The sequence below is a fragment of the Dermacentor albipictus genome, chromosome 7, assembly GCF_038994185.2.
Source record: "Dermacentor albipictus isolate Rhodes 1998 colony chromosome 7, USDA_Dalb.pri_finalv2, whole genome shotgun sequence".
In the NCBI taxonomy this organism is placed as follows: domain Eukaryota; kingdom Metazoa; phylum Arthropoda; class Arachnida; order Ixodida; family Ixodidae; genus Dermacentor; species Dermacentor albipictus.
This window is the reverse complement of record NC_091827.1, coordinates 133,330,645-133,356,265: the sequence shown is the minus strand read 5'-3', so window position 1 is coordinate 133,356,265 and position 25,621 is coordinate 133,330,645. Positions and strand designations below refer to the sequence as shown.

General features: G+C 47.0%; 1 protein-coding gene across 4 annotated transcripts in view; it reads right to left on the bottom strand.

Moving 5' to 3' along the window:
* d4 (double PHD fingers d4) overlaps positions 1–25,621 on the bottom strand; it is a 256,653-nt gene that overhangs the window by 61,368 nt on the left and 169,664 nt on the right. For all 4 annotated transcript variants that reach the window (XR_011507607.1, XM_070522729.1, XM_070522731.1 and 1 more), the window contains exon 7: positions 24,879–24,991. Coding sequence is in view for 3 of the 4 variants with exons in the window: in XM_070522729.1 (XP_070378830.1) it covers positions 24,879–24,991 (113 nt within the window). In the remaining variant the exon portion in view is untranslated. The remainder of the gene's footprint in view (positions 1–24,878; positions 24,992–25,621) is intronic.

The following is a 25,621-nucleotide window of genomic DNA, read 5'->3' as shown; positions in this document are numbered from 1 at the left end:
AGAGAGCGGTTTGGATCAGAGAGCAAACGGGTGTAGACAATATTCTAATTGACATCAAGAGAAAGAAATGGAGCTGGGCAGGTCATGTAATGCGCAGGTGAGATAACGATTGGACCATTAGGGTTACAGAATGGGTACCAAGAGAAGGGAAATGCAATCGAGGACGACAGAAGACTAGGTGGTGCGATGAAATTAGGAAATTCACGGTGCTAGTTAGAATCGGTTGGCGTAAGACAGGGGTAATTGGAGATCGCAGGGAGAGGCCTTCGTCCTGCAGTGGACATAAAATAGGCTGATGATCATGACGATGCTGAGGAATAAAAGACATGAAGTTATTTTATGAAACTGTTTTACAATGAAAGAACTATGTTCAGACCACGAAAAACCCAAAATTTTGAAATAATGCGCAAATGGTCGATTTTTGGCGAATTTCATTTTTGGACCAAGTTTTCCATCATTTCATGAAATTCAAATGGTGCTCACATGGCTAACGTGTTTTTTATTCAAATTATTTTAGGGAAATACTATTCAACTAATGCTTACATACATGTTATTTTTCCGTAATTTTTGACAAATGATTTTTCTCGAGCGCCACGGTTGGGACAGTTGGCGTGGAATGACCCTTGTAACAGTGAGAAGATGCTGCACTGTCAACTGTTGTATGTTTCCTATGGTGCAATGCTGCTATACTACTAATTTCTACTACTATGCCCCCATGCCGTATTATCAGTTACAATGATGAAATCTAGCTGCTAGGTGTCCATGGCGAAAGGTAATGGGTGCAAAGTCCTTGAAAAGGCAAAAAAAGAAAAAGAAATTCTAGCTGCTGCTGTGTGATCGCTTGCCATCCCAACGGCTGCTCATATAACAGAACCCGTTTTCTAGCCTTCTCCACATCGCCAGCCTTATGCGCCTTTCTCCTGTCGCTGTTCCACCTCTCGGAACACGAATGGACTGTGCCAAGTGTGTTGACAGCGCTGATCCCAAATTGCTCGCTGGCCCTTCATTCGGCGCATTTCTGCCAACAGATTAAGTTGCTCGTGCTCGTCTTTGTTGGTTGCGTGAAAGTTGTTCCTGGCAACGTCGTTTCTCGGCTTCATTTGACTCGCCCACGAAGCGGAAGATGGCTGATTTGCCCGCTGATCATCGGTGGTAATGCACGATGCTGCCGATGAAAAGAAAGCGCACTGCTGTAGATTTGGAAACGAAGTGCTTCTAACCGATGAGGAAATTGTCGTGAACGTTCTTGCATCGGACAGCGATGACGGCAGCGATGACACAGTAGGGCAGGCTGCCTCAGTGTCGTCTTCGCAGGAGGCCCTGCAGGTGATTCAGTCCCTCTGGGGCTTTTTTTTCGCGAAGGACCTTTCACTACACTAAATGGAGCACCTGGATGACGTGACAAGAGATGCAGGCAAGCTTTGCGTAAGGCAAGCAAGACTGGCTGACATGCAGTTTTCTCGCCGTGCAAGCCAGTAAAAAGTACATGGCAGGAGGCTTGTGGCGATCACGTCTCAGCGTTTCCTCTACATTTCTCAAGCTGAGATGCTGCGACGGCAACCTTCCCACATTTTTTATAAGGCCCCATTTGGGGCCACCAAAATGATACCTCGGCGGAACTTGCATGTTACTTGCCACCTGTGACCCCTCTTCGCAGTTGTTATAGCAGTGCCATTATTTAATGGCGACAGCTGCGGCTTGTTACACGTGATTGAAGAACACAGGAAGCAGGATTTTAACAGTTAAACGAGTCAACACAATCGGCAGCTGGATGGAGGAGGATGGTGGGGAGAAACACTGGCCTCTGCCGTTATAGTTTTCTCACAACAGCTCTGTCACCCCATTTTGAATTTTTTCATGCAACCCGGTTATCACCACAATTGGTTATAACAATAGAATTTTCGTGGCACTTGAATATCATTATGTCGGTTTAACTGTACCAAGTTCCAAATCGTTTCCTTTTGAATACGAATACAGTGCAACCTCATTGCTACTTTTCAGAAATCCCCTGCAAAATGCTTACAGCTACAATGCAAAATTTTTCAGTACTCGGAAAAAGATAGTTATTAAGTTTACCTGTCATGTTAACTACACCTCAGTACTGTGAACTAATATTCAGAAATATGGGGATCCTTAGATTTTCGTGTATCCTTCACGGCAACCAAAGCAGTAGGCTAGCAGACGACAAGGAACAGAAAGTGGACGCCACGGTGCACGGGTTCAAAAACACCAGGAGGGAATTGCGGAGGCAACGAGCATCAGGTTTTGCAAGCGCATGTTCCGCCTTGACAAATGTCACCTAGCAACAGATGCACGTCTCTTCCTTTTTTCGCTGCACTTCTTTCTGTGGCCGTACCAGCTATGCACGTAACCTCTGTGCTCCTGAAGATGCCACACAGCAGTCGCACTTTACAGATGGTGTCGTTGACACGCAGTTGCACTTTGGAAAGGTGTCGTCTTTAAGCGAGACAATTGCAGTGCCTGCGGCAAGGGATGTGAATAACAAACAAACAAAAAGAAACACTATGCTTTGGAGGCAACATCGAGTTTTCTATCGGTGATTTTCTCGGCCTGGGATGTCGTCCCACGCTACAGCCACGCAGCCCGCCAGCTGCGATAGTGATGCACGTTTGATGCACCTTGTTGCCGTTAGCATGTGGTCTTCGTCAGTCGTCTGTGTAATATTTCCACAGACGATCCTTGAAAGGTTTGTTGATGCAGATATCAAGTGGCTGCAACTGGCCCGTCATGCCGCCCGGTATGCCGGTGAGGTCCGTGTTCGCTTGGGCGAGCGCAGCCTTCACGTTGTATGTCAAGTGCCCACGGTAAGAATCGACGACAAGGAGCGAGTTCTTTGTCAAAAGGGCACCTGGACGCCGTCACCACACAATCTTAACCCACTCTTCCGCCATCGCACCCGTCATCCACCCATTCTCATTTGCCCGGACAACGACATTTCTTGGGAAAGTTTCTCAAGCAGGCGGTATGTTCTTTTTAAAGGGGGACGTGGCTTTGAAAATGAACTTCCTTATTTCTTCATGGATTTTGATGAAAATTGGCACATGTGTTTGGAATGTCTCCCTGATGCTTCCATAAAAGTTTCAGAGTGATATCTTGAGAACATTTTATTCAATTAAATTGAGCAGAGTTTTTCTCCCTCTAGCTTTCTGGAGAGCCTGGGGAATTTAAAAAACGTGATAGAAGGCTTGTTAAGTATTGATTGCATAGCCAAATGCATGCCGAAGGTCGTGACATTCTTGCATTTTTTTTGTCACATCACGAATTTTTTGGAGTGCCATATTTTATGTTACCTTCGCATCAAGTGCACTTTCAGGGTAGACGAATAGCCATATCGTAAACTTACAAAGGGTGAAGATAAGAAAGCGAGAATGTCACGACCTGCACTGTAGCCCAAAGAATGTGACAAAAAAAAACTGAGTCGAAATATGTTAAACGGTAACAAAGAAATCAGCTCCAGAAACTGAGCAGAAAGGCAGAAAAACAGTTTTGAGAAAACAGCTCTCAAGTTTCACCTTCTCAGTTCTCTAAAAGGCCCCGAATTAGTAGTATTGGGGGTGTTTTGTGATGTGGGGCTTCTTGTACATGTGGCCTCTGGTCTGGTGCACTCACCCCCCCCCCCCCTTTTCTTTTTATAGGGGATTCTTTGTTGCTGCTGCTCTACAAAGAGCACGGTGCCTAAGTTTCAAACCAAGTGATGTGCAGAACTCTGTGTGGGCATGAATATAGTTCCAGTGTACATTCAGGCAGCCTGTACCCGCAAGCTGCCCGATTGATAGTAATCTCCAGTACAATCAGTGAGGCATTTTTTTTTTCTTTTGGTAGAATTGACCATGTTACTGAATGAAGGCTCCGAGTGTCAGCAGCCTCCCAAGTCATCTTTACTAGACAATGGCTGTAGAACTTAGGATGAGAGAGCCAGTGATAGATTTGCAGCTGCTAGGTGCTTTCCAGAATTGTACTTATGTATGATGCCTCAATCACTTCTGCAGCCAGGTGTCTTTGCCAGCACAAGGGGCCTAGTGAACAGAGCTCATGATGAGGTTCTCTTTATGAAGGAGTGGTATGATAGATATTGTTACGAGCTATCGTGACAATATGATAATAGAGTGAACACGCAATATGCTTAGTTGCGGGTCCTAGGCGGCGATGTGCGAATTGCCTAGCCGCAGATACAAGGAGCCGACGCACGATGTGCTTAGTCGGGCAGTTCGAGGTGCCGACACGCGAAGTACCTAGCCGCGCAGTTCGAGGTGCCGATGCGCGAAATGCCTAGTCACAGGCTCGAGGAGTCGACCCTCGATGCGCTTATTCATGCAGTCCGACGTGCCGACGTGTAAAATTCCTAACAGTGGGCTCGAGGAGTCAACACTCAATGCACTTATTCGCAAAGACCGCGGTGCCGACGCGCGAAATGCCTAGTCGCAGGCTTGGGGAATCGACATTCCATGCCCTTATTCGCGCAGTCTGAGGTGACGACGCACGATATGCCTAGTCGCAGGCTCGGGGAGTCGACCCTCGATGCGCTTACTCGCTCAGTCCGAGGTGCCAATGCACAATATGCTTAGGCAAGCGTCCGAGAAGTCCGCGCTTGATGTGCTTGATCGTCCCTATGTGTGAAATGTTTAGCCGCGTGTCCGAGGATTGTGTGCGTGATGTGCTTCATCACGAATTCTGAAACACCGAGTGCTGAAAGGCTTAGCCGCATGTCTGAGGATTCCGCGCGTGAATCTTGGTCATGAAATCTGCGTTGCCGATGCTCGGAATGCTTGGCCGCGAGTCTGAAACGTCCACAAGCATAGGAATCGGCCACGCTACCGCGATGTCCGCGTAGCACCCGTTTTGACAGGTCGATTATTACGGCGACATTATGACATTATGACAGGTCAATAGATTACGGCGAGTGGAGACGTCCAGACTCGCGAGGTGCAAAGAGCCGAGCAGACGACGTGAGCGCCGGACCAATGGCGAACTGTGCTGGAGTCACGTGGCAGGTGCGGCCAATAGCAGACTCCGGCACGACCTTCAATTATTTGATTTTTGTGCACTTGTTTCTGTATGGAGGAGATAGCTGACGTGGCAAATTCGAAGACGGAGAAATGCGCTTTCCAATCAGACCAAGATGGCGGTGCTCGGTAGCGCCATCCCGGAGATACTGTGGCTTGAAAAGCGCTCTTTTTTCTTGATTTCCGTGAGATTTTTCGCCACCTTGGCTGATAAAACAAATTTTTGGAGCATGTCTAAGTGGTTTACAGTGATGATATTTGGGTACCAGATAGAAAAAGGGTTACAGAAATTGAAAATGTGATTTTCAAAAAATCGGTTTTTCGACAATTTTTTTTCCGATGCGAAAGCCACGTCCCCCCTTATCATATAAGGAGGGAGTTTATGTCTATCAGCTGTGCAGCACAGCATCACAGTGGCGCGCTGCTTCTCATGGCCCGCAAAGCGCACCTTCACCACCTTGGCACCCTTTTCATTCACAGTGTACGCCACTGACATATCAAAATACACAACCGTCTAGTAGGCATTGCCGATTTGCCTAAGGTATTAGGCTGCCACTTGTCTCTTTCACAGCTTTTCTTCGAAATCGCATGGCAGCTTCTGCGTGATTGAAGTGCGACGTCCGAGGCTGAAGCCGAAGTGCTTCATGAATTTCTGAAGCCAGCCCCGGCTGGCTTTGAAATCCTTTGGCGTTAGGCCTCGCTCCCTCAAAAGTTCCCTAGCTTTCGCTTGGAGCACTTCTGTTGTCACTGGAAGGGCAGCTGCTCTCTGCATCCGAACAAAGTCAACCAAAACTGTCTACACTTCGTGATGATGGCCTTTCTTTGCTCCGCTAAATGCCGTCCTCGTTGTGGCGCATGGAAAAAGCTGCTGTCGTTGTCCCCTCCAACGACGGACATTTTTTTTGTCGACGCCGAAGTCCCGCCCGGCTTGAAGGTTCGACCATGCCTCTGCGGCTATTACAACTTTTCACTTGAAAGCAGCACTGTAGTGGCATCTCCTGCTTGGTGCCATCGCGGTAACACCACGCTGCACACCGATACGGCCGACACAACACAGGTCAAAATGGCGACCTCGCTTGTGTACGGTTGGCTACTGGCATGGCTGGTAGCAACTGCGATACTGACTGTTCTAGATGGCACTAGCTATGCACCATATTTAGCAGTTTCAATGAAAAACTGGCATGTTTTTTTAAAATCCTCAAATCTAAGCCGACCCTAGAGTTTGGAATATGATTATTTGAAAAAAACTATCGGCCTAGTTTCTATTAAATACAGTAATTGCTTCTGGTTGGCGATAAGATGAAACTTAGCGGAAGTTTGTCACACGTTCTGCTTTTTTGACGGCACACAACCACACAGTTTTCCTGAGTGCGCTCACCTACACAGTTCGATTAAGCTATGGACGTAAATATTAGTTTAAGAGCAGGAACATTTAAGACTTGCGAAATATTCTTGTGCGTGCATTTTCTAAGCCTTGAACTATGTGTATAACAATGCATCAAATTTTTATTTCTTATAAGTTTATTTCCTTTTTTATTGTTGTTATTCATGAATAAACAGTACGTATATACCAACACAAAATATCTTTTCCTCACTTTACGATCACCCTAGAAAAATTACGGGAAATTTTGTTCGATATCGGTCCCTCAGAAGAATTGCAATCTGCAATAAAAAACACAGACCCTGGGTGGTCTCATATGGCGAAAAAAATCGGCCCTGAAAGGGTTAATGGGACAGACAACCGCCCAGAACATGAACCGAGATAACCCTGCTGCTGGCATGATTCCCTGTCGTAGTGGCTAAAATGAGCCATATTCTTCTCATTAAATGTGGATTTTTATTTTTGGTTCATCACTAAAGTCGCGAAAAATGACCTTTGGCACTCATGCGGCAAAAACATGAAGATGCATAAGAGGTCCACCACGTGATCTTTTACTAGTGTACGGAGTTACCGTATTTACACGATTGTAAGTCGACCCCCCCATATCTCGTGACAGGAAAAAAAATAAAGGGAGAGCATACCCGAGGCCGCATTCGATAACGAAAATTTATTAGTAGGCTGACATGGTCACTGGACTACTCATCTTCACAAGTGTACCATCGTCATCGTTGCTACGGCCCCACAGCGTGTCATCGTCCCGCGAAATTTCGCATTTGGCAAACAACCGCACCCCGACATGTTGTGGAACAGCAGCCCACACCGAATGCACCCAACCACAAGCAGCCACACTTAGGGAGGCTCTTTTGACAGGTCTGGTTGGCGTAATTTCGCGATCTTCGGCTGCCAGCCACTCGTCGTACTCCCAGCGGAGCAGGTCCTTAAAAGGCGAAGATCCGGGCTTGTTTCATGACCATATCGCACTTCACTGGCAGGGACCAATTGCGCATTTCAGCGACGTGCGCCGCAAGCTTAACAGCTCCAGAAAGCGTCCTGACTTCGGCACGTGGGAAATTCCTCACTTGCCATCACAGGTGAAAATTTCGCTTAACTGCAGTCGCCACTCTCGCACCGCCTGTTCACAAACATCGAACTTGCGGCCCGCTGCGCAGTGATTTGTTTCTTCGGCGTAAAGGATGGCAGCCCTCTTGAACGCTGCTGTGAATGAGTGCCAAATGATTAGTGGGCCTGGAGCACTCATGACGACTGAGGAAGCATAGAAGCATGTAGCCGGCAATCAAGTGGAACACGTCAAACCAATGCCTTTCGTCAAACTATAGAGAAAGTTAAGCACAACAAGCAAAGAGGAACCCGTGAGCGGTGTCTGCTCTTCCATGAACTACCAATGCTCTTCGCAAGTGCCGCCGTTCTGAGGGTGCCGCCGCGAATGGAACAGCGGCGCTTCCATCAACTATCGACACCCCCTCATGAGAGAGTTCCAATCGGTCGGCCGAGGTGAACGGACGTGTTGTCGGCACGCTCCGCAACCACCGAGACGACACAACCTTTACCGACCACCCTTGCCCAGGCCGCTTTCGCCGGGAGTCACATGGGAAGCGGCCTTCTCGCCGTTTCCCACCGACTGCCTTACTCCCACGACTGGCCGCTGGGTCCTCTTCACTTCGGGGAGATGCTTCATGGAACAGCCAGCGGCTCCGTAAAACCTGTGCTTAGTGAATCTCCACCTAGTTTCATCAATCTTGCTGTACAGCTACTGAAAGGTGTGTGGAGGCCACTCTGCAAGTTTAGTGACCCTATCGCCAAGCAAACCCGACTTATCAGCTAGAGAAGACTGACACAGCGTACAGGCCGCGCCAAGCCAGGCGCCGAGAGCCCAGAATGACGGAAGTACACATCGAAGGAACTACCCTCCCGGAGGAGGACTGCATCCCAGCAGACTGGACCACTATCATTGGAACCTATGAAGGCAAGTCCCAATCAATATCCCCAAGGGAGGATATGAATGGCGTGCGCGGAAAACAGAACGCATGCGAGGAACGCACCGAAACGCTCCCCGCGTCGACGTGGCGTCTGTGGGCTTCTCTCACTCGTACTCTTGGGACAAAGGAACAACACAGTAGTACGAACAACCACAAGTGCATTTCTTGCACCTTTCATAGATCAATGCCTGCTAGCCGAGTTGCTATCCACAAAACATGCCGATGGGCGCGCGACAAATCCAGAAGTCCGACTCACCGCAACCGAATAGCGAGCGAATATGTTCGCCCCATGCTGGATCCCAACGCCTGGTCGTTCACGCGTACGATCAACGATGGCGCATTCGAAGGCGGCCACGCGAGACGGTCTCGCAGAAGCATGGATCGGCGCAGGCGCGGGACATCCACCGCGTACACCGGCCTGCCACCCAAGAGTGAGCGTGTTCTCCCTTGCGCCCAGTAACCCCGCCACAGCGCAACACTCGCACCATCTCTGCCACTGCGCCTCAACCACTCTGACCGCCGCGGGCGCCAGGCCACGCGAGCCGTGAGGGAAAACAACATATCAGGGGACACGTGAGAGTCGCACATCCCCACATCCTCCCAACCTTAAATCACTACATATTCCGGTGAAACACGTCACACGCTCTAACATCAACGTGTGCTTCGCGAACAAGGTAGTACATGCAACATTGGTCGCGCCGAGGAAATGTCCACACGCTGTCCATAACATGCGAGCCGACTGTCCTTGGGTACACCGCTGGCGTCCACCGGTCACAGCAGCAGCTTTGCAGACTCGACGGCACGATTCCAGGCCAGGACTCCGGAGACGACGACTCAGTAGTCGGTATGAGCAAGCGTCGCTCGCGCCGACGCGCCCTGCTGGCGAGGCGTGGTAGCTGTCGGTGATCGCTGGCTCTTTTCTCCGCCGCTGACGGTTGCGACCTGGATACAGGCGGCCGCCGAACTCGCTGCGCCGAACTCGCCACAGCATCACCATTGACCGGTTGCTCGATCGTAGTCTGGGGCAGCAGCGCAGACGATGTGCAGGGGACGGCAAACCAGGGGCGACTCCAATCACGCTGCGTACACTCAACACACTCGGCAAACACTAAAGTAGTGCAAGGGAGAGGAATTCTGCGTGCGCATCGCCCACGTAGTACGATGTTCGACTCGGCTAGCAAAAGATCGGGCAGCTACTCAGATGCTAAGTTCACGTGAACGAAGCTCGCTTCCTTGAGTCGAACAAGTAATTTCAATTCGTGCGAGGCTAACTAGAATGATGGAAGCAAAGTGCAACACCTCAACGCCACGGTCCACCAGGTTGTGTCCATCCACGTGCGACAGGCAGCTCCGTAAAGCCTTAGGCCTAAAGCGTCGCTACCCTGACATCAACCGGCATCCAAAAAAAAACAACACCCAGAATGGGCGCAAAACAGGCAGCCGCGAGGAGACGTCAGCTCTGTTAGGTGGTCCTTCTCCGCTCGGTGCACACAGCACCCGAGTTGACAGCGCCTACCGTCGATGAGGATAGCAATAGGGGCTTGTTGGTACGGCATATCTTATTTTGTTATAGCGCAAGCTTGACAAGGACAGTAGAAGGCACATCTGACACACACAGCGACAGTGACACAGCGACACAGCGACACACCCAGACAGTGTCAGAGCACCCGGTGCCAGGCCGCAATACCAGTCAGTCCATAGTAGCATCTGTGGCCCGCGGCCACCCGGCTCCCAGAGCCGCGACTTCATCAGAGTCAAAGAGATGGAAGAAGCTATTTACATAAGAAATTCGGACCACCCACGAGGCTTCCGTACTCACTCGCTTCAGGCTTGCGAATGCTCTGCGGGCGCTAAGCCTCGCTCTCCCAGGATGCAGACCACGTGGCTCTCGTACAGACGAATGTCATTAAAAAAGCACTTGCGAAAAGGCTTAGCATGTTGACATGTTAAAACACAGTTCAGCCACCGTCGCCTCGCTCAAGAAAGCACGCCGCCAACGCTACCGATTAAAATCCACGCTAGCCCTACGCTTCGGTTCAAACAAAGGTCTCGAACGAAGCAAAACTGTTAAATCTATCGTCCGATGCCCCAAGAAGTCCACGTTGGGCAGCCAGATGTGGGGTCCTCCTTCGTGCTCTTGGGACAAAGGAACGACAACACCGTAGTACGAACAATCACAAGGGCATTTATTGCACCTTTCATACATCAATGCCTGCTAGCCGAGTTGCTATCCACAAAACATGCCGATGGGCACGCAACAAATCTAGGAAGTCCGACTCACCGCGACCGGATAGCGAGCGAATATGTTCACCCCATGCTGGATCCCAACGCCTGGTCGTTTGCGCGTACGGTCACGTGAACGGTGGCGCGTTCGAAGCCGGCCACGCGAGACGGTCTCACAGAAGCATGGATCGGCGCACGCGCGGCATGGCACGTCTGCACTGTTTGCTGTCCCAAACCAAAGAGAGCAAGCACCTTGTCTTTCGGTGCCCAAGTAAATCCGGCTGTTGGCGGCGTTAGCAGCACAACACTCGCGCCATCTCTCGTACTGCTCCTCAACCACTCCGACCGTCGCGGGTGCCAGGCCACGCGGCGAAGCCGGATTACAGGAGACGTGCTATGCGGGAAAAACATATCAGGGGACGCGCGAGAGTCGCGCATCCCCACACGTCCAAGGTACCGCCCGGACCCAACGCAGATGCGTGCAACACAACAAGTCACGTGCAGAAGTCGCCAAATGGCTCCATTGCCGCAACATGTGATAAAGGTAGTTTTCCACTCACAGGGAGGCCTCTTCTTACCCAAGATCCAGCCGCAGCTGCTGCTCCGCTGCCTCTGCGAAGCAGCTAAGTTACCAATAGGAGCAGAAGTGCAACTACGCGTGCACTTAACAAACAACACCTGCACAGAAGCCACCACTAACCAGAAAATAGCCCTTAACCTGGTTAAAATCAGAAACATTACCCTAAACGCAAAAGCGTATGGGGTTGCAGCGTACATAGTCCCTGCGGCGGACACAGTATGAAGAGTGATTGCTAATGCTTTTTGGGATGAAACGAAAGAAGAGCTTCTACAAGATCTACAAGCGAGAAATCCAGAAGCAGACATCCTACTAGCAAGATGTATGGGCAAGTCTAAGTCCATCCTTATAACCTTTGCTCAGGGACCCATCCCCCGTAGAATTGTTTACTTTGAGAGAGTGCACCTGTGCACGCCATACAGGGCGCAACCAGAGGCCTGCATGAACTGTCACGCCCCAGGACACAGACATGATGTGTGCCCACAAGAGAAAATACCGAGATGTTCAAAATGCGGCGAGGATCACGGCGAAGACAGAATGCCCCAGTGCGTGCCCCGATGCATCCTGTGTGCCTTACAGGAACAGGATCGTGCAAAGCAACACAGCGACAACAACGAAGCCTTCAGTTAACAAGAGCACAACCGGAAGATGGCAGCTACATCCTGAAGATTACCCAGAGTGGAATCCATCTGCCCTCACGAAGGCCCCCAAGGAGCTCACATGGACAGAACGAATCGCCCGCAAATTAGACCCCCGGGACGAGGAGTTGGCCCGCCATCAAGAGGACGTAAGAGGCTTACGACAGGCCATCACCCAACCTAACCCTTCACCCATTACCCAAACCATCACCCAGCCCTCACACCCACTTCCTAGTCACCCTTTATCCCTAGACATTCAGAGTTCATGTCCCGCAAAAACCTCAACCTCCACACCACCTACAAAAAATAAAAGAAAAGAAGTTCTTCCGTTGTCAGACGAAACAGCTGAGATTGAACCATCAGACAAAACAGCTGAGATGGAGGCTCAGTTTGAAGCCAAACTTGAGGCAAAAGTAACAGTGAAACTAGCAGACTTCCAACAGCAGATGCGCGATCAATTTCAGCAATTTCTAGAAAATCACCTACAAACACTCGAAGCTCGATTTCGAACACTCAAAACTCGTATGGACTGCCTCATTGACGAACGCTTCAAAATTTTAGAGAACAAACTAGATACCTTCTGTACCCAGCTCAGCACACAAATGAGCTTAATGGTGGTGGAGGCGACCAACCAAATGCAGGTGGCGCACCTACCCCAAATCACCCTCCCCCCTTCCACTTCCAAAACTTCTGGCCAGCAAAATGGCAAGTGATTCACCTAAATTGAAGACTACTCCTCCCTTTTTAAAACTCTGGCATTGGAACTGTCGTAGCATACGTCGTAAACTAGAAGCGCTAATCCAACTCATACTAAATGAGGAACACCCACCAGACTTAATTCTGCTACAGGACCCTAAAATTAGTGTTTTGCTCCCGGGATGTACTGCTTATCACTCACCAAATGATACTGCTCTAGTTGTGTCCACCTTTATCAAGCGATTCATAAGGCACACACAACTGACATTCCCACACAAAGTCCAAAACGCAGTCCTTGAAGTAATCCCAGTCGACATTCAACAGGATTCCTTGCTCATTGCCAATATCTATAATCCACTGAGCATGCCAGCAACGCGCTGCGCTAACCTATTAGCGCAAATAACCGCAGCAGCAAATAAAACACCAATAATAGTTGCCGGAGACTTTCACTGCGTAACTGCGCACACGTCGACTGGGGATACCAGAAAACTTCCAGCAGAGAGGAGGTTCACATGACACAAACTCAACAGTCTCCGCTCACGGTGTACAATGATTTTGATTGCCCCACCAGACAAGGTACAACAGGAATGACGGACACAAGTCCGGACCTCACGATGGGCAGACGGATCAAGAAACTGGAATGGAATAGAACAGCACCGTGACCACTATATTATCGAAGTTCAAGTCTCAGGTCCCCAAGCATCTCGCACAAGAATAAAGCATAAGCTAATCAACTGGGATAAATTCAGAAAACAAAGGGAAACAAACCAAGAAACTGGGCCGGTGGACGCGCGAACCTAAACAGCACAGGTCTTCGAGGACCAAGCGACGTGTACCAAAGAATACAGCCCAGAACAACAAGTCCCAGTTATGGACTCAAAACTGGCCCATATGATAGAAGCACATGAAAGTCTCATGAAACGATACGTTCAGCAAAAATGCAATAAGAAGCTCCAAAACAAGATATCTGAGCTTGCAAAACAAATTCAGGATTATAGCCAACAACTTTGTAGGCAGAATTGGCAGCAGATATGCGAAGGTCTCAGAGGCAATCTCAGTACCGCTCGAGCATGGCATCTTTTAAAACATCTAATTGATCCCACGAAAGGTCAACAACATACTAGAAATATAGTCGCCCGACTAACACACAACCATAAATACAACACGCAGGCGCTACTAGGGGCACTTGGGAGCCTACACACTTCGCCGGGGCCTTCAAATCCCTTACCCAAGTTCGCCGGCTCACCAAATACTGAACTGGACAGGGACATAACTATACAAGAAGTCTGAGCGGCACTTTATAGACCCCGCAACACCACGCCAGGCGAAGACCGTATAACAAACGCCGCTCTTAGAACCGAGATGACAACTCCCTGTGAGAACTTACCAGTATCTTCAACAAGCATTGGCAGGGCGGCACACTGCCAGAGGAGTGGACGCATGGGAGGGTTATTCTAATACCCAAACCTCAGAAACCAGTCACACCAGAAAATATGCGCTCCATCTCCCTTACCTCTAGCTTAGGCAAACTCTTTGAGCAAGTCATCCTAGCTAGGCTGCACGGCCACATGGAAGACACCGGTCAATACCCACACTCAATGATTGGATTCCGATCAGGCCTATTCACACAAGATGGCATGCTTCCACTCAAGACAGCTGGACCCCCTCATACCTATATATGCACACCTAAGCAGTACTGGCGATTGACCTCAAGAAGGCTTTCGACAACGTCACCCACGAGGCCATCCTAAAAGCTCTGCTATACCTAGGCGTTGGCCAACGAGCATACAACTACATAAGGGCTTTCCTGCAGAACCGAACGGCCAGTATATGTGCGTAGACAACCTTCGTGCATGCCGCTACATTCTAACGAATGTGGGCACACCGCAAGATTACAATGCAAATGCTCTCCACTACTAGAAAGCACCACAGTCACTGGCACATCAAAAACAAAAACGGAGCGAGAAATATGGGAGGCACTTGCAATAGCTAATGAAAAAGATGTGCGTAAGCACTCCGTCCATCGCGCTTATCGAAGATGAGGTCAAGTTTGCCAGGGCGAATGGGTGCAAGTGAACGATGTATGCCTGACTCAAACCATGATCACATGTCGTCACCTTGTCATATCTTTTTATATCCCCCCCCCACCCCACACCATATCTCCTTGTATATAAGCGCATTCTTTTAACAGTATTAAACAGTTGGTAGTTTGCGCTACATTCGTCCACGTCCCGTCCTTCACTTATATCGCCTGTGTAAAACTGAGCGCAATATAACCATGAAGAGGAACTACCCCCAGGAACAGACCCAGAGGAAGCGGATGAGATCGCTATGGCGCTAGCGCTCGATAGCTCCAGTGCTACCTACATCCCGAGTGATTCTAAAACTGCACTGCTAAATTATGCTAGGGGCAGAGTTCACCCTGCCACCTTCCACATACTGACCTGGAACCCTCCCTTCTGCCGCAGCGCTGAGCTCATCTGGGTGCCCGTGCACTCGGGAAACCCTGCCAATGAGGCCGCTGATTCTTTAGCCTGAGGGTCGAGAAACCAGGCACAGGCGGACCTCATGGGGGGTTTCTCGGGGGAGCGCGCGTGTTCCTTCGCTGACCTCATCGCAAATGCTCGTGCTGAGAGGCAAACATACCCACCCCCCCATTCTTCCCTCACTACCAGGGAGCAACACTTATGGCGCCGCCTGCAAACGCGCACGCCACGTACTCCATCCCTCCTATCCCACTACCGACCCATCCCCCCTTCTTGCCCTCTGTGCAATGCGCTGAAAGCAAACCTCACCCATATACTCCTGGCCTGCCTGGCTTTTCCTCCCCCCGGCGGGCCGGTACCACGCCAAACCTGGGAGGACTGGGAGACCTCACTACGCTCCATGGACCTGGCAAGGCAGAAGATCGCCGCCAACCGAGCTGCCAGCATCATGGACATGTTAAACATGAACGTTTGAGTGCAGTGGGGTCGTGCGGGGACCCAGGGGACCTGGGAGGTCCCAAATTCCTTTGCAAAATAAAGTTTTTCCCTCCTTCCCTCATGAGTGTTGTGTGCACTGTAAAACTCTCAAAAATGTTGAAAAACCCTTCCGAAAAGTGAACAAACACGCCAGATAGCAAAAAGCTACGAGTAGGGCCATAGAGCAAACATAAAATTATAAGTACGTTGTAGCTCCCCTTGGTCTCGCTTTTTTGGTGCCATGTTTTGGTTTCGATTGTAAGTCGACCCCCCACTTAAGATTTTCAAATTTTAAAAAAGTGGTCGACTTACAATCGTGTAAATACGGTACTTGTCTTTTTATTAGTATTGAAATCCAGTATACGTTTTCTTAGTATAAGTTTTTCATGACTTACAATGACTAAAAACCTTCGTTTTTAGTGAGAAAAAAAGTGGCACTGCCTTTGCCTTCGTTTCCGATGACTTTTCTTGGCTCGTCTATCGACATAACGACGACGACAGGTGCCAGCCAGCTATGACGTAGGCATGTAGTTGGGGAAAAATGCGGTACAAATATAAGAAATGTCTGTACAACGATGCGAACTTATTGCACCAGCTTCTCATTTTCAAGAGTGGTTCAAAAGGTCAAAATGTAGGTGGCTAACTGCAGTTACACTCACTCCTGTGAAAGCAGAACAATGGGTCGCTGTCACAATTTGCGTGGCAGGCTATCGACGTCGCTCTCACTTCTCAGCGTTGCTGGAGGAGGGAATCTACTTTTTAAAGGCTGCTTAGATAGAAAAATTTTGCTTACTGAATATCCACACACTTTTGGAAGTAACCGCTGTAGATGTAAACACTACCAAGGGTCAGCTTAGCGATGCGGCATAAAAAAACTAGGTCCTTAAAAATCGGGTGTCAGTTCCTTTAACATAGCTTCGGTAATATGTGGCGGCAGAGAGTAAAAGCTTTATTGAAAATAAGGCACGATAGTTGGGGCACGAATAAGGCACGATGCTTGGTCCAAGAGAGCCGCCCAGCCCTCATCCTCAAGCCGTGCTTTGCTCATTAGTGGATGCTTATCATGGGGCTGTCAATGTGTGGAGGCCTCCTGGGGGGGGGGGCACTCCCATGTGATGATGGTGCAGGTTGGAGTAAAATGTGTTCATCTGAATGTGACGCCAATCCCTCTCCTGTTGGCTGTTTCAATTCAAGTGAGGATGTCCAAAATGTCTCTGCTCTCGTCTTTGCTGTAAGAGGATGTCACGAGAATTCGATGGAAGGTCGTTGCTGGGCCATGCCATTGCTCGGACGTTTAATCCTCAAGCAATACGGTCTGCCCTCGAGTTCCCTGCCAGTCTCTCGAGTGCCGGACACCAAATGATATCGTGGTGCCCTTCTGGTTGATTGCCTGGAATTTGGTTACTGACTGGGGTACCATCCCATTTAGAAACGGGGGGCAAGCCGCTTGCGAGTCGGATAGTACAACAGCCGAATTGGTTTGCCGCTCGGCGTCCTGAATGGCCAACGCGATGGCTGCAGCTTTTGCCACGCATGCCGAGGAGGTTTTGAAGGGTGCCATTATGAGGTTACTGAGCACGTGCTGGTGGTCGAGTTGGTCATGCATGATTACAACGCAGGCGCCAAAATAAAACAAAGGACGAAGGAAGGAGACACGAGACAACCACGTAGGCGCTAGGTGGTTGTCTCGTGTCTCCTTCCTTCGTCCATTGTTTTATTTTGGCGCCTTCGTTGTAATCAAGTTGTTATGTTGTTCTGACACGTAGAGACTACGGTCAGAGCTCGCTCAACTAGCATTCGTGTAACACACTCCCGGTCCCATGCCGAAACGTTTGTAAAGAGTCTTTGCCCTTGCTGTGTCATCCGGGATGGTACTTGGGATACATGTTCTTGGGAATTGGAGCCACCGCAATGTGCCATCGAACACTATGTCTTGTCTGTGCCGTTTCCTCTCAGCAATACTGCATCTATGGAAAATAGCACCAGTGAGGACCGAGAGCCAACAGCAACGTTTTTATGGATAGCTCTCGCGGTGACAACTGATAAATTGATGCACTGATGGGCGGAATGGTGAATTTTAAGTCTTTCAAGAAAACCACTTTTAAGAATCATGAACATTTGCCAAAGTCCCCTGAAGCTTGTTATATCAAGATTTCACTGCCCTAATAGTTAGTGAGAGATATTCGATTCTTATTCGAAACTTTGAATACCATATTTACTTGCATAATGATCACACTCTAACAATGATCGCAACCCTGATTTTTGTAGTCGAAATTCAATTTTTTTTTTCTTTCCGGCATAAGGATCACACCCCGAACTTGCCGCAGATACACGTTCTGTGCTAAGCCTAGCTAATGATGGTCGTGCTTACCATCTGTCGAACGCTGTCGAATGTTATGCAAACGACTCTTCAAGACATACCAAACGTTCTGCACGCACCAGACAAATTCTTAAGCAGATGCCCTATTTCATTCCTTTCATCACTTTCCGCACTTCCACGAAAAAAGAAAAAATCTACAACCAAACTTGCCTCGGCTTTCTTATTCATAGGCGTTATAATGGTTGTGGTCAACAACAACAACAACAAAAAGGGCGCTTTTCGTTTCCTCTCGTCTGCACTCGTGGGCACGCAACAAATCACGAGCTGCAACGACAGTAGCCACGTTGATACATTAGAAGTGCACCCTATTCATATGCTGACGCTTTTAACACAGCTGAAATATTCGTCCACCTTTAGTGGAAACGTGCCCTATTAGGATTGTAGTGAAGACAAATGAGGCAGTTTTCGCAGCATGCCTGCCACGTGTTTCTATGTCACTGGCAGCTGAGCACGGCCATCTCTGTTTCTGTCCCCTCAAAGTGGACATGACTATGTTGTTGCTGCAAACTTGCCGATCTTAACAATATTATTCATTACTAATATGGCAGAAACTGTTTCAATGCACGTAATGTACTCATGAGAAAGAAAAGATCACGTTCGGTGCATTTGGCTTGCTCTGTCAGCCGCCATCTTTGTTTTTATGTCCCACATTGTTACAGAGGCAGCCGCCTGTTTGTTGGCCTGCTGTCATCTCACAGCAAATGCGGGATGAAAAAAACAAATTTTTTCGTGCAATTTACCCAGCGTACTAATTGCACCCTTAAATTTTCGTCAATTTCTTTTGAAAAGAAGAAAAGTATGATCATTACACGAGTAAATACGGTATATGCCCACGCCTACAAGGGAAGTAATGAAAGCCTTATACGTGGAATGTGAATAAAGGGGGAAAATGCATCTGCAGGCCATTTGTCACCCTTACTGAGAATGAATTACCATTACAACAATACCTTTATTTGGGCGAGTTGGTTCACCTTGACAGTTTTCATAAAAACGCACTAAAGACAAAGACAAACGAACACATGTGACAGGACTGGCTCTACTTCCAAATGTCGTTTATTACAAACGCTCATCTATTTATACTCTGCGCATCAGGTACATCATGCACTCATCATCATCCACTCAAAAGATTGTAAATGAATGAGATCATACACACAATTGTATGGTCAATCAGTTCAGATGCCTAGATTTCTCGAAAGAAACGTCACTTCTTTTTCTTGCAATACCAAAGACGGACAGCTGAAGCACTTGTCACTTGCTTTCCTTACAAAATACGCTTCAACTATTTCACATTCTGTTTTTGTGTTTTCTTTCCTCAAGAAAGTTGTGTCACCAAACATGGGTGTGCATTATTAGATAGTAGTAGTAGTAGTAGTAGTATGTTTATTTGGCCATATTATATACAATACAATATGCCCTCGAGGTGAGGCTAAAGGAGGTAGACCAAGCATACCTCCTGACAAGGCCTAAACCCCGATCACACATCATGGAAACGGGGGCCGAATGGACACAGAGAAAAAAAACAAAACAATGAGCACACATGATCACAATAGAAAAATAGTTAATGATAGACAATAATAAATATCCATTAACAATAAACAAAACATTTCATAATATGCACAATCAAAAAAAAGAAAACTAAGTATACAGAATTAGCTGAAATTTAACCGGGGGGGAAAAGAATCGTCAGTTTTTTCTTAAATACAGACACACTATAACTTTCTAAAGCAATCTGAGTAAGAGACTGGTAGGCATTACATAATGTTATAATTTGATAATCGGTTGTTTGTTTACCATAATTTGTTCTGGGTCTTGCAGTAGATAGGGCAATGGAACGTAGACCATACGCAACGTTTCTCGAATTATAAGTATTAGAAAAAGAGTTAAAGTCATGTTTGACTTTATAAAAAATGTGAAGAGCCAAACTAAAATTGTATAAGTGAAAGAAATTGTGAACATGAAATGTTTCGAAAAGATTAGCTTCAACAGATGAACTTGAACTTAATGAACGTAGAGCTCTTTTCTGGAGAGAAAGCAGTTTGTGTGAATCAGTTTTGTTGCATGTACCCCACACTAGGTTGCAATACACCAGGTGAGACTGAACAAGGGCAAAATATAACTGTTTTTTAATTTGTAGTGGGAGGAGATGTCTAACACGATAAATAACATAAATAGATCTGGCCATTTTTAGTCTAATGTAGTTTATATGATCACTCCAACCCAAATCGCTACGAAAAAACACTCCAAGGAACCGGCAACTATGAACTTGCTCGATGTTTGAGTCATTAAAAAATAGTTTGATGTGATGATCTAATGGTTTGTTTTTTGGATGGAAGAGCATAAACTTTGTTTTGTTTACGTTTAATTGAAGTTGATTAACATAGAGCCAAACCGCTAACTCCTCAAGCCAGGTATTACATTGGTGTTCAAGTACTTGGAGACTGGAGCCGGAAAAAAAGACATTAGTATCGTCGGCATACATCAGGATATTAGGAGTTAATGGAATGTTTACAATGTCATTAATATAGAGAATAAATAAAAGTGGTCCCAGAATTGAACCCTGAGGGACACCGAATTTTATCATACCAAAACTGGATTTTACATCATGAATCTGAGTGTACTGTATCCGTGCAGTTAGATAACTTTCCAATAGTGAATTTGCCACTCCACGGATCCCGTAAGTTTTTAATTTGTGGAGCAGTATTGTATGTTGCACAGAATCGAAAGCTTTGCGCAGGTCGAGAAAAATTCCAACAGAAAAAAGCTTAGTTTCAAAATTGTTAATTATAGAGTTTTTAATATCTAACAGAGCAGATTCTGTTGATTTACCGGCCTGAAAGCCATACTGTTGGGGGCAAATAAGATGTTTAGCTTGTAAGAAATTGTTTAGTCGCCTATAGAGTATACGCTCAGCTAACTTCGAAAACAGAGGCAATACCGAAATAGGACGGTAATTATTTGGGTCATTTTTGTTGCCTCCTTTGAATAAAACGGTAACGCGCGCGACTTTTAATTTGCTAGGGAATAGACCAGAAAGAAGCATTCTGTTACAAATATGCGTAAGAGGGCCAGCAATAATATTTACAGCACATTTGATAGGAAAAGCAGCAACTTCGTCATCTCCAGGTGAGCAGGTGTTCCTGAATGAATTAATGATAGAAATAACTTCATCCACTGAAGTAGGGGACAAAAATATAGATTCAGTAGTGCAAGAGGGTAAGTATGAGTCAACAGACCGAGTTGAATGACAGCTAGCAGAGGGTCGGTATGCTCCGGCAACTAAAAAGTGTTCATTCAGCATATTGGCAAGTGAAACTCCAGCATAATTCACCCCATTGACTTTCAGCTCAGAGGGAAGACAATTCTGCCTGTTCCCTATAATAACGTTAATACCTTCCCAAAGTAACTTAGGATTGTGTAAGATTGACGAAAACTTATTTATATAGAAAAAAGATTTAGCTTTCTTTAGATCTGAGTTTAATTTATTTCGAAACTTCTTAAACTTAGCTAAATCATCCGGGCATCGCGTTTCTAAAAAACGAGAGAACATTTTGTTCTTTTCTTTAATTTGTTTCAAAAGTGCCCCTGTCATCCATTCTTTTCTAGCCTTTCTATGTTTTTTTATAGTTTGAGTTGGGAACGCAGCGTAATAGCATTCAAGCAGCTTCTGAATAAATATATCATAAGCACGGGACGAGTCATTTTCACCACATACATCTACCCAATTAATTGTCGACAACAAGTGACAAAATCTGGAGATGCTCTTTTCATCATTAACTCTACGAGCGTGAACGCGTTTATTCAATTTGGTCGTATCAGGAAAAAGTGAAAAGAAAGGTAAGTGATCACTAATTCCAGAAGAAAAAACACCGGATATGCAACTCTGAGGTGGGAAATTAGTGAAGCACAAATCAATTAATGTTTCAGAGTGCAAGGATATGCGAGTAGGCAATTTAATAGTATTGTCACAACCATTAGACAGCATTATTTCATTTAAGTTAATCTTCAGAGCGTTATCCTCCAAAAAGTTAATATTGAAGTCACCTAGTACAATGATACGCCAGTTGTTTTGGTTAGCAAACTTCAGAAAACAATCAATGAAGCGAAAAAAATTGTCAGAATTTCCTTGAGGGGGGCGATACACAACCATAATAGTAACTCTATGAAAAGCAATGCAAACAGTTTCAAAATCAGTACAAACAATTGAATAATCCGACAAGACCTCAAAGCACAAATAATTTTGCACATATAAAGATACACCACCACCACGCTTTCCATCTCGAAATACTGAAATGGGCGTGTAACCAGCAAACTCGCTGACATCTGCATTTGAGGTAAACCATGTTTCAGTGAAGGCAATAAGGTCAAAATTAAAGTTCAGTTTAGTTAATTCAGCTTCTACTTCTTCCGATTTATTTTTTAGGCTTTGACAGTTCAAGTGGTAGAGAGATAGTGTGTTGCGAGGATTGTAAGCACCATCCTTTAGAAAGTCGGTGAATGACTCGGCAGTAAAATAAGCCATTTTTGAGCAGGTGTACTGCGCAGTCTCGCAGCAACAGTGATTAAACCATCTTATCAATGTCCTCCTCACAAGCGATCCTCATGGCTCGTGCCCCAGGTTGCTTTCGAGCGTAGACCTTTCCTTCCTTTGACCAGACGAAAGCGTACTTCATTTCCTTAGCCTTCATTTTAGCGAGCCACAGTAAATTCCTGCTAGAAGCCGTCAGGTTATCAAAGAATCGAATGTCATCTTCGCATTTTTTGCGCTTTGAAATCCAGTCTGATTTTGTGGATCGGTTGGCAAAACGGATCAAAACCACAGGCACCTTGTCTGGTTGAGATGGAAGGCGGTGTAGCCCTTCAATGTCATTTGCTACAAGTGTGGGCAAGTCAAGCTTTACAGCAAGGCTGTTTACTTTGCTCAGTAAATCTTCACCATCTGTCACAGGCATTCCATGTATTTCCATGTTTTGCCGCCTACTGTACTGGCTCAGGTCGTTCAATTCCTGACGCAGTTTTCGAAATTGCTGACCGTCCTGGTTTGCCTCAATGTCGTCAACTCTCTTACGCAGGAGCTCGATTTCCTTGTCATGCCTATACGGGACCGTTTCCTGAGCCTACTTCGAGTTCACTAGATCACATCGAATCGCGCCACAGCTAATTAAGGAGCGCAGAAGCACGGATACCACATTCCCGAGGCGCGGCGGACAAGTTGGCGGCTCCCACCTCGTATGCCGCAGGTGGAGCTATTCACTGCTTGACTCTTCCCGAAAGTGAAGCGAGAGCCTGGCGCTGTTCCAGGTAACGTGGGTCCCGAAGCAAGACGGCTGTAATGCACCGCGAAGGCCTGGCAGCGTCGCTCCCACCTGGCTATTGTGATGGCGCATTGCAAGTCAGCAAGGCAAGACCGCAGGGAGAAGTAAGCCCTCGGACAATTGGGGACCCAGCGGCGACTCTCTTCGCCGGGTATGACACCATCGCACAGGCGCCTACCATTGGCCAAAAAATGACGACACTTGAGCGGGCTCGCCCATTGGCCGAACGTGACGTGTCTTCGAGACACTGAAAGGCTTAAAAGACGCAGACCGGGAGCAGCAGGAGAGCATTCCTAGAGCATCCTTCGATTCATCTCTTTCGAGCTTCTTGCCACGGGCCGCAGCGTTCGAGTTGCTGCCGGCCCGTAATGACTTCTATGACTGTTAATTTCTTGGTCGGCTCACTGTTAATAATGTAAATAAACCTTCCAAGTTTTTCATATCAAAGTCCTCCTCAACTCTTACAGCATGCACACTTTTTGCAGTGCTCGGCCAAGTGACTGCCGTATCCTTTCCTGCACACCTATGTTTGGTGACACAACTTTCTCGAGCAAAGAAAACACAAAACAGAACGAGAAATAGTTGAAGCATATTTTGTAAGAAAAGCAGGCGACAAGTGCTTCAGCTGTCCATCTTTGGTTTTGCAAGAAAAAGGAGTGACGTTTCTTTCGAGATATCTAGGCGCCTGAACTGATTGACCATACAATCGTGGGTATGATCTGATTCATTTACAATCTTTTGAGTGGATGATGATGAGTGCATGATGTACCTGATGCGCAGAGTATAAATAGATGAGCGTTTGTAATAAACGACATTTGGAAGTAGTGCCAGTCCTATCGCATGTGTTCCATCGTCTTCATCTTTAGCGCATTTTTATGAAAGCTGTCCAGAATTACTGTTCTTGAGAGAGCATTTCACATTAGATTGCACTGAGCCATCAGGCACTATATTTCACTTTCCATTCGCCTTTTGTTTGTTAGGTATTTTTTATACACATATTTTTCTACTACCATGGAGTGTAGAAACGCTCCACCCAACTCTTCCTCGGACAAGTGGGAGGAGACCCTACGAAGCCCGTTACTCCACAACCGGCAATGGGCCGTCCAGCAGGCTCGCGCAGCGGCTGCCAGGTACTCCTTGTCGGTCTCCTGCATGGGAGACACCCACTGCGCGCAGACGTGCGTCCTGCAGGACCTTTAATAAAGTTTATCCAATCCAAATGACTTGTTGCACCTGGTTGTTTTCTGCCGTAAATGCTTTAGTGTTGCTAGGCTGGTGACTGTTTATACTCTTGTTTTTTCCGAATAAATGTTCATTTAAGCGTCGGCACTTGTGTTGTGCACTTGTCAAATATGACCTCCACGCTTCCTGCAGGACAGAGCGCGCAAGAGAGAGAGCCCCTTCCAAGCATGGGAGAACAATATTTGGCTCGCATGTTCATGCCAGCATTGTCTACAGGTCACAAATGTTTTCTTACCATGGCGAAAAAGGTGTTGCGATTTCCCTTTAAGACGTGCGACTTGCAATCAGACTTTTCACCCCGTGGACAGAACATGCCATGCACTCGTGTCCCGACTGTGTGCATTAAGAGGACAAGTAACGACCCACAGTGCGTGCCTTCCCCTGGGAGTGTTATCAATCAAAAAAACGACCAATTGTTGGGCATTGGGAAAGACACAGGACGTACATCATTGTCCGAGGTTCCACACAGGCCGCAGGACTTGCATTCGATGCACTGCCAGCGGTACTTCTTCACCGACACAGTCATGTTGGGCGTGAACTGGAGGCACGACGGGTGCGCTGCACACAAGGGAAGGGGGGAGGGGAGCCCCTTATTTCTCACTCGGCTCTGGAAACAGTGCTACGGGAAAAGTGGGCGTGCAGCACAAGGTCAGTAGCAAGACATTTCTCAACACAAGTGTTTGGTGCACATAAGCAATACAGGCTAAATAAATAAATCAATTACCGACACAGCAGTTGCGGAAGTTTATGCCTGTTGTCCGGCAGGGTAGATGCATTCGTTCCTGCAGAGCCACAGTTTGGTCCACGTGACACTTTTCTATGTGTTCATCTTAATAATTAATTTTATATTTATTCAAAACTCGTTATCAATTGATTTCAAATATCACATTGAACCTTTATGAAGCACACAACGCAGTTCTTGATGAACTATCATTTTTTAGACACATTAAGTGTTATTTTAGGTATTTGGAATCAAAGTTCTATTTATTAATTTTTTTCTTTATTCACTATTTTGTGAACGGTTCATCATTTCAATACTTTTGAGTCTAGCCATCAGACAGGCATGCTTTGAGGGAACACCTTGATGTCCTATGGAATGAGCCCACTATTAACAATGCGTGGCCTGTGCATGTGGTGCAATTTCATAGGCAGCTGGTGCCCGCTACCATAATTCATCAAGCTAAGCTG